Source organism: Tenrec ecaudatus, chromosome 1 (genome assembly GCF_050624435.1).
Source record: "Tenrec ecaudatus isolate mTenEca1 chromosome 1, mTenEca1.hap1, whole genome shotgun sequence".
NCBI lineage: Eukaryota > Metazoa > Chordata > Mammalia > Afrosoricida > Tenrecidae > Tenrec > Tenrec ecaudatus.
Genome location: NC_134530.1, coordinates 247,820,850 through 247,833,508, shown reverse-complemented (window position 1 = coordinate 247,833,508; position 12,659 = coordinate 247,820,850). Strand labels below are relative to the sequence as shown.

Here is a 12,659-nt window from a genome sequence, read left to right as displayed (position 1 = left end):
CCTTAACACAACACCTCCAACAATTAGAACAGAGTCAACAGTGTAAACCCTCCAAGAGCAAAAGAAAACAAATTATTAAAATTAGAGCAGAAGTAGATGAACTGGAAAACAGGAAAACAATGGAAAAATCAATAAAGCTATGTCAACAAAATTGACAAATCGCTAGCAAACTTAAAAAAGGAAATGAAAGAGCAGACAAAAATATCTAGAATTAGCGATGAAACAGATGACATCACAACAGATCCAAAAGAAGTAAAAAGAATAATGCAATATGGCAAAAGACTGTATTCCAACCAACAAACTAGATGGCACAGACATATATCGAGAAAAACACCCGCTTCTGAAATTAACACAGATGGACAGTAAAAACTTGAAGACACCCATGAGAAAAGGAAAATAGATAAGGTCATCAAGAAACTCCCAACCAAAATAAAAGCCCAGGTTCAGATGGCTTCACAGGAGAATTCTACCAAGTATTCAGAAAAGATCTGACATCAATTTAACACAAACTCTTCCAATAGTATAGAAAGGGATAGCAAACTCCCAAACTCATTCTTTGAAGCCAGCACAACCATGATACCCAAACCAGGCAAAGACCCCAACAAAATAGCAAACAGCAAATATCCCTCATGAACATAGATGCAAAATTTCTCAACAAAAGCTTGGTCAATAGAATCCAACATATCAAAAAATAATATAATATGATCAAGTGGGATTCATCCCAGGGATGCAAGGATGATTACACATTTGAAAACAGTTCATGTAATTAACCACATAAACAAGAAAACAGATAAGAACCATATGATTATATCAAATGATGAAAAAAAAAAGCATTTGACAATATCCAACACCCATTCCTAATAAAAGCTCTTAAGAAGATAGGAATAGAAGGGAAAATCCTCAACACAATAAAGGTCATGTATGAAAATCCCACAGCCAATATTACACTCAATGGAGAAAAGCTGAAAACATTTCCACTGGATAAGAGAACTCAAGGATGTCTCTGATCCCCACTCATATTCAATATTGTGCTGGAAGTCCTAGCAAGAACCACAAGATAACAGCAAGAAATCAAGGGAATAATATTGGGCATAGGGAAAGTAAAACTTTCATTATTTGCAGACAATATGATTTTATGGAGAGAGAATCCTAAGGTGTCCACAATAGGACTGTTGGAAATAATTGAAGAGTTTAGTAGAGTAGCAGGATATAAGATTAACAAGCAGAAATCAACTGGATTCCAATATACTAGTGATGAGAATTCTGAAAAAGACATCAAGAAAACAATACCAATCACAATAGCCATGCAAAAGCTGAAATACCTGGGAATAATCTTAACCAAAGAAACAAAAATATTGTATAAAGGAAACGACAGAACATTACTATAAGAAACCAAAGAGATCTACACAAATGGAAGAATATCCCATGTTTGTGAATAGGAAGACTCAATTTTGTGAAAATGCCAATACTACCTAAAGCAATCTACAAATTCAATGCAATCGATCCAAATTCCAACATCGTTCTTTAAAGCAATGGAAAAACTAATTACCAACTTCATATGGAGAAGGAAGAAGCCCAGGATAAAGATATAGCGTCTGGGGTCTTAAAGGCTTGAAGACAAACAAGTGGCTATCTAGCTCAGAATCCACAAAGCCCACAGAGAAGAAGCACACAGCCTAAGTGAATACAAGGTGTTGTATGGACCAGGTAGCAGACACCAAGGAACAAAAACCATCATTGTGTGATCACCTTCCTCACATAAACGCTGAAGACGAATGTGTGCATAAGCAAGTGTGGTGAAGAAGGCTGATGGTGCCCGGCTATTGAGAGATATAGCATCTGGGGACTTAAAGGCTTGAAAGCAAACAAGCGGCCATCTAGCCCGGAAGCAGCACACCAACATGTGTGATCATGAATGGCAGAGGAGACCAGGTCTCAAACAACAAAGGCGGGGGTGGGGGGAGTTACATCACTGTGAATGAGGGGGAGTGCATGATGGGGACCCAATGCCCATCTATAGACAGCTGGACATCCCTTGCAGAGGGGTAGTGGGGAGGAGATGAGTCATTCAGGGTTTAGTGTAGCAACAATGAAACTCAAAACCTTCCTCTAGTTCTTGAACGCTTCCCCCCTCCCAATTATCATGACCCCAATTCTACCTTGCGGACCTGGTTAGACCAGAGGATGCACAGTGGTGCAATACGGATCTGGAAACACAGGGAATCTAGGACGGATGAACCCCTCAGGACCAGCAGTGGGAGTGGCAACACCAGGAGGGAAGGGGGTGTAGAAAGGGAGAACCAATCTTGGGGATCTATGTGTAACCTCCTCTCTGGGAGATGGGCAATGGGAAGGTGGGTGAGGGGAGACACCGGGCAGTGTAAGATAAGATAAAATAATTATTTATACACTATTAAGGGAGCAGGGGGAAGGGGGGAGTGGGGAGGGAGAGGGAGGAGAAAAAAGGAAATCAAGCTGATTACAGGAACCCAAGTAGAAGGCGAATTTTGAGAATGATGAGGGCAACTTCATATGGAGAAAGAAGAAACCCAAGATAAAGATATAGCGTCTGGGGTCTTAAAGGCTTGAAGACAAACAAGCGGCCATCTAGCTCAGAAGCCACAAAGCCCACAGAGAAGAAGCACACGGCCTAAATGAATACAAGGTGTTGAATGGACCAGGTAGCAGACACCAAGGAACAAAAACCATCATTTTGTGATCACCTTCCTCACATAAACGCTGAAGCCGAAGGTGTGCATAAACTCTTCAATTATTTCCAATAGTCCTATTGTGGACACCTTATGATTCTCTCTCCATAAAATCATATTGTCTGCAAATAATGAAAGTTTCACTTCCTCTATGCCCAATATCATTCCCTTGATTTCTTGCTGTTGTCTTGTGGTTCTTGCTAGGACTTCCAGCACAATATTGAATATGAGTGGGGAGCAGAGACATCCTTGAGTTCTCTTATCCAGTGGAAAGGGTGCTTTGCTCAATTGATGTATGTATGGATCATGATAAGAGTTGTATGAGCCCCAATAAAAAGATTTATTAATAAAAAAAAGAATTTCTCAAAAAGAAGAACAAAGTAGGGGGTCTTTCACTATTTGACCTCAAACCTACCACCCAGCCACAGTTGTCAAAACAGCCTGGTCCTGGTATAACGATAGATACATAGACCAATGGATCAGCACAGCAAATCCAGAAATAAAAACATCTGCATCCAGACAACTGATTGTCAACAAAGGCCCAATAAGCAGTAACAGGAAATGGACACCCTCTTCAATAAATGGTACTGGAGAAACCCTGAATATCCACTTGACGAAGAATGAAACAAGACCCATATCTCACTCCATGCGCAAAAACAAACTCAAGGTGGGTCAGAGACCCAAATGTAAACTCTGAAGCTGTTAGGATAATCAATGAGAAAATTAGGACAAATCTAAGGGCCTACACAGGTTACCAGAAATAAAAAAGGAAGCACACACTGTCGAAGACAAATTAGATGAATGGGACCTATGAAAAATAAAACACTGTGTACATCAAAAGATTTTATTAAGAGTAAAACAAGAGCCCACAGATTGGGAAAAGATATTCAGCAATCAGAGATCCTATATGAAAAAAAAAATCACTGCCATAGAGTTGATTTTGACTCATAGCAATGCTATGGGATGGGTTAGAACCGACCCTGAGGGTTACCGAGACTGAAACGCTACAGGAGTAGAAAGTCTCATCTTTCTCCTGCAGAGTGGCTCGTGGTTTTGAACTGTCCAGCATGTAACCCACTACACCACCTGGACTCCTGCAAGGGTCCTATATACCGTGAATACATTACTGAAACTATCCAAGATTTGGGCTATTTTCCTTATTTTTATATTTTATGCACTCTATGGAGTATGCTCATTTATTGTCCTACAAACCAAGCAACTAACCAATACAATGTATGCAAGGAAAATTTTAAAATACTTACTTATACATTTTTCAATACTAGTCACCATATTTTGAATTTTTATTGAAAATTCCAATCTGTTGGGAACTATACAGATATTTGTAGGAAATTCTGCAGTACTGAGAGAAAAAATAAAAGTATAATTTCAGATAACAGGAGTAATGAACATAAAGCACAACTACTTATAATTTCATAAATGTCTAATACTTACTCTTCACACATGCATTTATTCTCAGACTCATTTGCAATTTCCATTTCTATGAGAATCCATTGAAAGAAAGAGAAAATGAAAACAGATTGACATTTATATTAGCAAAATGATAAATTTATATATGCCAGTCCTTTTCAAATACCATAAGAATAAACTGGTAAGGTCATTTGAATGGCAGTGTTCCTCAGTAACACGCCCCCTTCCCCCCACCCCCGCCACTGTGATTTTGATGAAGGAGGTTTGAGATGGTATCCGAGAGTTTTCATTTCCAACAAGTAACACAAGTGCTATTCATCTTGATGAAGTGATCCTCAGGTCCCCTGAATGAGAAATCGATTTTGGATGGAAATGAAGACAAATAATAGTGTTGTTGCTTACATGTACAATAAACAACTTGTTGAGCTTTTAAAAAATTAAAATCGGATACCTATACATCAATAATACACTACTCAAAGTTTTTCACTTGTTTTCTGATTGACAAGGTATCTCTAGCTATTCTTAATAGTTCTATTCATCTTACCTAAAAGGCGTCCTTCAAGGTTGTAACTGAATTTTTTGGATTTCTCGACTTTTAGAGCCTCTTCTTCACTATCTTCTGATAAATCATCTCCCAAATATACTACTGATTTCCTAGAGGACTTGTCAAATTCAAAATTGTTTTCCTCGGAATCTTCTGGTGAATAACTCTGAGTAGGAGTTCTCAAATGTATATCTACTTCAAATATTGGTGCATATATTGTTTTCAATTCTCTCTCCAACTGAATATTACTCAAAATCTAGTTTAACAGATACATTATGGTATCAGTGACATTATAAGAGTAACAAAACATTTCTTTTTTATTTGGTACAATATAGACCTTAATTATAAATGAGATGTCATAACTCCAGTATAATTGAATAATACTCTGTTACCAGCTGCCAGGATCTCCTGCACAAATTCTCTTTAATGTGTCTCAAAGCAAGGATGCAAATTTGAGAACTAAAGTCTGCATGACCCAAACCATGGCGTTTTCAATGGCCTCACATAGGCATATGAAAGTAGGACATTGAATAACAAAAGATTGAAGAAGAATTAATGCCTTTGAACTATGGTGCTGGTGAACAATATTGAGTGTAGAATGTACTGGCAAAAGGACAAGGAAATCTGTCTTGGAAGAAGTACAGCCAGAATGTTCCTTAGAGGCAAGAATGAGAGACTTCATCTCATGTATTTTAACATGTTGTCAGGAGACACCGGTCTCTGAAGGACATCATGCTTTGTAAAGTAGCAGGGTAGCAAAGAAAAAGACTTGCAACTAGATGGATGGACACAATGACTGCAACCATGAGCTTAAATCAAAGAACGATGGCAGGGGTGGCACAGGACCAGGTGATGTTTTATTCAATCCAACAGTGAAAGAGGAGATGGACTAGGCCATTAAAACACTCCCAACAAGAAAGTTCTTGTCCAGACAGGTTCATTGGTGAATTTTACCTTTCAGAGAAGAGCTGACAGCAAGCTTACTAAAACTATTCTAGATTATAGAAAAGGATGGAAGACTCCTGAATTTATTTTATGAAGTAGACATAACCATGATATCAAAATCAAGCAAAGACATTGTTAAAAATGAAAAGTATAGCCAATATCCCTTATGAACACTATAATTTTCAAGAGCCTAGCCAATACAATCTCTCTATCTCTATTTACCATAGCCAAGTGGAATTTATTCCATCTATGCAAAGATGGTTCAACATTAGAAAAACAATGAACATAGTTCAAATAAATAAAGGAAAATAAACACATGATCATATCTGTGAATGTAGGAAAGCACTGTACAAAATCCAACACCTAGTCTTGATGAAATTGCTCAACAAAACAGAAACAAAAGGGAATACATACAAACCCAGTGGCCAACACCAATGGGAGAACTGGAAGCACCTCTCTTGAGAACGGGAAGCAGAAAAGGAGGCCATTCATCTTCACTTATATTCGGTATTGTCCTGGAATTCTTAGCCTTGGTGTTCCAGTGGGTTGGGCTTTGGGTTGGTATCTACAATGTCAGCAGCTCAAACCAACCAAACATTCCCCAGCAGAAAGAGAAGAGTCTGCTCCCGTAAAGATCCACAGTCTCAGAAACCCAAAGGGGCAGTTCCATTCTGTCCTGCAAGGTCACCATAAATTAGAATGGATTAGATGAGAGTGGATTGTTGGATTCAACATTGTGCTGGAACTCACGGAGCAATCAGGCAAAAAGAGAAATGAATGGCATCCAAACTGACAAATAAAAGTAAAATTATGTCTATTTGCATAATATGACCCTATTCATAGAAAATTCCAAAGACTGAGCAAGAAAATTACTTTTATTGAAAGATTCTGAAAGTGGCAGAGTACAAGATTAACGCACAAAAATTAGTTGGATTCCTTTATACTAATCAAGAGACCTTTGAAAAGTAAATCAAGGAAACAATATTAGTTATAAACACTATCCCAAAGATGAAGAAACCAAACCCACTGCCATCAAAAGATGAAGTACATAGAATATACCTGAGAAGCTAAAGGCTGGTACAAGAAAATGACAAAACATTACAAGAAACCAAGATATATGTGCATAAATGGAATATAAGAGGTCTCACATTTCCTGATCTAAAAATCTAGTACACATTCACTGTAATCTAAACAGCCTATGGCTGGTATAATGGCTGTCACATAGATAATGGAACAGAATAGAAAACCCAGAAAATCCATGTGTCTATGGATAGCTGACCTTTGATGAAGGGCCAGAATTCATTAAATTGAAAAGAGATAGTCTCTCTGAAAAATGATGCTTGAAAAATTGGATATTTATTTGTAGAATGAAACAGGACTCATATTTCTTTTTTTAATTAAAAAATGTTAACAGGACCCATATTTCACATCACATTAAAATAATAAACTCAATTTGGATCAAAGACTTGATGTAAAATCCAGTACTCGAAATACCATAAATGGAAAAATCGGGACAAATATATGGCCTAGATGTGCCATGAAGTTTATCTGATGCCACACACACTGCAGAAAACAAACTAGATGAGTGGAAGCTCCTAAAAATTGGACGTTCATGTACCTCAAAAGATTTCACCAAAAAAGCAAAAAGAGAATACACATGGGAAAAATTAGGTAATAACACATGACAAATGTCTAACATTTATAGAACATTTCAACACCTCAATAAGAAAACAAATAATCCAAGCTAAAAATCAGCATGTCACATGAATAGCCATTTCACCAGAGCAACAAACAGAAGAAGAAATGCTCATAATTACTGGCCCTTTAAGAGCTGCAAATCCAAACAGCAAATCCAAATCCACGAGGAATAGCACAGTATTTACAAAAGTCAAAACAACAAATGCTGGAAAGTTTGTAGAAAGACTAGAACCCCAATACACTGTTTGGGGGTTTTAAAATTGCGTAACCACTGTGGAAAATGATGTTGCATTTAAATAGTTGGAAAGAGAAAAATCAATGATCCAGCAATCACACTAATAAATAACAACAGCGGCACAAATCGATATACGAACACCCATGTTCATCACAGTATTATTCACAAAGCAAAAAGATGGAAACAATCTAAATGCTTGTCAATGAAAGAAATGGCAAACAAACTGTGGAACGCGCATCTAATAGAAGACAACAAAAGAATAATTCATGGCGAATCTGAAAAATAGCTTACAACATGAACGAACCTGGAGAACATAATGTTGAGTGCAATTAGTCAGTCAGAAAAGGAAGACCGTTGTTAAAAAGTCAAGAAAATGCTTTCACACAAAAGATAAATTCTTGGATGTTTCCTAGAGGTGGGAGGGCATGGGAGGACAAATAACTAACTTGAGGGTAGATATATATTAATTTGGGTGAAGGGGAAAGAAATAGACAAAGGAGATCAGCAAAAAATAAGACGCTCAGCAAAAATTGATGAATGCAAGGGAAGACACTGGAAGGAGCGCAAAGGCTAAAGAGGATTGAGGTAAATGTTGTGAATTACACAATTCTGCAATAATGGTAATTCAGTGAGGGGATGCAAGAACAGACATGAGGGCTGAACAGGAAGGGAAGGGAAAGTAGGACTATATCCATATACGTGTGTGTGTGTGTGTGTGTGTTTGACATATGTACCTACCTATGATGCAAATATATAGCTAAGCTGTAAATATCATGGAGTTATGAAAACGTCTTGAATGCAACCAAATATCTTAAAGGAATGAGTCACTTGTCCTGGGGGCTCATGACCATAGACAAAGGTTTACTGGCATAAAATAGAACAAAGAGAACGTTCTACATCCTACTTAGGTGATTCATAGCGTTAAAGCTAATGGGTGGCTATCTATGGTGTAGCTAATGGTCTTGAGGAAAGGAAAGTGAACACACATTGACTCAATCAGTCCAATGGACCAGGTGAGCATCAGACTCTAGAACACCGAAACCTGAACTAGATGGTGTGGCTCCCACTATCAAGTGCTCTAAAGGCTAACATTAGAAGGTCCTGGATATAATGGGAGAAAATGTGGGACAAAACTCAAATGTCATGAACAAGACCAGGCTTACTGGTTAGAGACTGGTGGGACCCTCCAGATAGGCCTAATCGATTTTAAAGTGTGTAACTAAATTCACTCCCATGGATCAATTTTCAATCAAAGAACACCAGGGAGATGTATGCTCCTTACTCAGGAACTTGAGATAAAAAGGCAGCATTTACCGAAGGACAAAGTTCAGAAATTCTAGGAAAGGAGGAACAATGGAAATGGGAAGCCAGAGAAGTTGGATAACTGGGTTGACATTGTGGGGTCTGCAACAAATTATAGGAAACAAAATATATATGAATTGTTGTAAGCAAAAATTATTTCCTCTGTAAACCTTGACCAATTCACAATAAAAAAGTTGTTTTAAATTCCCAGTAAACAGGTAAAACACAGAAAAAGAAACATGAGTTACTGATACATGGAAAATTGCTCACTGAAACTAGCAATTGTGGAAATCCAAATTAAAATGACAGTGATATGCCATTTGCAATCCATGTGATTAGCAAAATACATGAAGATTGCTGAGAAAGTGAAACAATGAAAACCGTTTCCAAGTATTTTTGAAGGTAATTTCACATACTCAGCAGAATTGAAACTATGCATACATTCTCACTCAGAAATTTCATTCCAAGCAATATTCCTATGATAAATACTTGCTCATGTGTACCCAAACCCCCAAAGAAACCAAAATAACTGCCATCGAGTCAATTCTGGTTCATAGATATGCTATAAAGTCAGGGTAGACCTGCCCCTGAGGGTTTGGACACTGTTACTCTTTATGGACATAGGGGGAAAAAAAAACAACCTCCTCGTTCTCTTACGTGGGTCTAGTCGTTTTGAACCACAGATTTTGCAGTTAACAGTCTAGTGTGTAACCAGACACCACCAGACCTCCTCATATATATCAGGAATATATATATATATATATGATTTTTGACGGTAGAATTGTGTGTAATAACAAAAACAAAAAACAATCAAGAGTAGACTAGGGAATTACTTTTTTAATTAAACTTTGGAACTCAGTGAAATTTATATGGGTGTCTCTTTAATTATAGATTAACTTGTACTCGTATCCTTTCAAAAGTATGAACTATCTAATAAAGACATTACAATGTCCAGGCGTTGGACAAAGTCAAACCGTCCATGAATGTTTGTGAGGAGACTTCAAGAAGTTTGGGGGGTGGGGAGGAAGGCATTAAGCAATAATAGAACTTTCCCACTAACTTTTTGTAGTCCTCATACATAAAAAAGTAGCTATTACACCAAATCCTGCAATTTATAGATCATCACTGTTAATAGTTTGGTACATATTATTTCCAGGTTTCAAACTACATGTGGACCTTTTCCTTTTTGACCTATATATAAAATTATAAAGCACACAGTATACTGTATTATCTCATATAAAGCACTATTTTTTCCAAATAAAGGAAGCACCTACTGCATCAAATTTAAATAATAAAAATCCCCTCCACCCCCCAAAAAACCAACAACCCCAGGGATAAGGAAGACAATTCTTTATGACAATAAAAAAGAACCCTTAGATTTCTTTCTCATACTTGTGGGGGAGGGGGTTGTTTTTAAGTTCAAAATACAAATAATCAAAGGTGCTTTGAAGAAATGTGTAGGGGGTTAAAGGTGTAGTAGTGGAAGTATAAAAGAACGAGGGCTACTTGAACAAGGATGACCTTTCCTGATGATTCTCATGTGTGGTAGTTACGGAAAGTGTTGTGGAGTCTAGCCTGTCAATCAGGTCAAAGCTTGATGGTCTCATTTGGAGGCGCTAAGGGATAAATAGTTCGCACAAGGCAGGATACAAGCTCACTTCCTGAGAGACATTGCCTGGTGGAGCTATGCTGATGCAGCCAGAGCCTTGGAGCTGGAGGAGCCATGTGGAGACCCACGCCAACACTGAGATGCTTCCACCACCACTGGATCCACAAGACTTCCCACCCACTGGCCTGTGATCTTCCTGTACTTGGTGTCATTGCATGTGTTGACTGAGTCTGAAGAGGAATTTACCGAATGGTACTGGACATATGGGCTAATATCGGACTTATGGACTTGATCTGGACTGGGCTGGGATGCTTTCTTAATATACAATGACTATTTATATAAAGCTCTTTCCTATACACGTGAGTGTCTGTGAATTTGTTTCTCCAGTCTACCCAGCCCAACACATCATGTAAAGCAGCATGCAGTATTGCTCTACATTCCTTACCTTGCGGTACTTCCTTCACACTGCTCATCACTCCCAGACACCAGATTTGTGCAACTTTCTCCCCAAAGACTGTCAACTGCATGTCAGGCAATGTATTTACTTTTTGCTGAGTCTGCAATGCCTAGTTCAATGACTAGTACATACTTTGTTGAGTGAATGAAAAAAAGGACCAAATGAGGTAAGTGTAATCACAGCGGTCTGATGTAAGAGCTGGAGCTCTTGTGGCACTATTGGGTAAGTCCATAAAGACTTATGGCTTCAGAAAGCCACACAAGGTCATTGTGAATCAGAATGGACTCAGTGGCACTGAGTTTGGTTTTTTGGTTGACTCTAAGAGTGGATGTTTGTGTGTGTCCTTGGAAAGAAATTGTGGTTACTAGTCATAAATCACATTCCTTACTCTAAACTGTAGTTCATTTTATACACATACACAAAAACACACATATTTTAAAGTTCATTTTACCTCATTAATTTCAGCTTGAGTTTTTACTTCTGGGTTTAGAACATGAGAACCACTGATGGGTGGACAATAGAGCTCTTCATAGTTGCTTTTTAAAGACTTAGTTCTAGTGACAGATAAATTGTTCATGTAGGTTCTAGAATTACGAAATGAGAAGAATGAAAAAAGTATCTTTTAAAATCATGTCCCACTTTAGCAGGACGAGGAACAGAAGCAAAGAAAAACATTCTACAAAACTACACTGAGGCGAGTGAGCTGAACCGTTTAAGTATTTTATGAGAAGTAAAGATTTTAAAACATGGACTAATACTGAAATATTTTAATCCTGATTGTTAGCAAGAGAGGAACTACAAACTAAGAAACATACAGAACTCTTAAGATATAGGGCTAGAAAGGGGCATGTTGGCAATGAAGAGACCCTTGACCAAATCAGCAAAAATAGAAAACAGCTAAAGGGAAAGACAGTAAATAATAATAAAGCAAAATAAATAATAATCATAAACCAAACAGAGGGAATAACATCAACTATACATTGATAGAAATCAACTACTGTTAAGGGTGCTCATTATCTCTGTAAAAGACAGAAACTATCCATCTTAAAATACATATGTAAATTTGACAAAATCACCCAAATACAGCATCAGAACTTGTAAATGATCAGAAATCCCCAATGTAGGCTCACTCTCAAAATGAGAGTACCCCATAGCAACCAGAAGCCAAGGCAAGTAAATCTGAGAATAACCGCTGGAATTGGGACATAGACGGTAGGACTCAATATGTCTAGTGAATATGAGGGTACAGCAGCTAGTTAGCATGGGTGATCTTTAACATCAGTACTAAAATCACAGTTCTTTGCGATGAACTTTCAGAGTGCACCAACTAGTCTGCTTCCCAGCACAACTCAGGCTTACACCTATACACTACCAGTTAGCGCATGAAGAATCTCTCGTGCATTGGAAAAGACTGGGCTTCTGGCTCAGAAATGAAAATCACAGCCCTGCCTCTCCCCATTATAAATATCACACTCTTAAAGGGGCATAGGGAGTGGTAACCCATAGATTAAATGCTGCACGATACTAAGGGCAAGTGGATCAGAATGTGTTATCAGATTTGCTGTAAAATAAAATAAAACAGAAGAACAAACCCAGGAAATTGAACCCTTTGGTCTGGTTTGAAGTGGAGGTATCAGGGATGGAGAGAGATCAAAGGATAAAGATGGCATCCTCCTAAGAATGTCTTGTAGAAATGTGCACTGTCAAAAAGCACTGTATCACTGGGAAAATTG

General features: G+C 37.9%; 1 protein-coding gene across 1 annotated transcript in view; it reads right to left on the bottom strand.

Moving 5' to 3' along the window:
• Window positions 1-12,659, bottom strand: part of DNAH14 (dynein axonemal heavy chain 14) — a 419,312-nt gene that overhangs the window by 355,300 nt on the left and 51,353 nt on the right. Inside the window, exons 10-13 of the mRNA XM_075542667.1 lie at window positions 11,378-11,510; window positions 4,681-4,936; window positions 4,161-4,206; window positions 3,971-4,068 (exon numbers count right to left, since the gene is read on the bottom strand). Coding sequence (XP_075398782.1) covers window positions 3,971-4,068; window positions 4,161-4,206; window positions 4,681-4,936; window positions 11,378-11,510 — 533 coding nt within the window. The remainder of the gene's footprint in view (window positions 1-3,970; window positions 4,069-4,160; window positions 4,207-4,680; window positions 4,937-11,377; window positions 11,511-12,659) is intronic.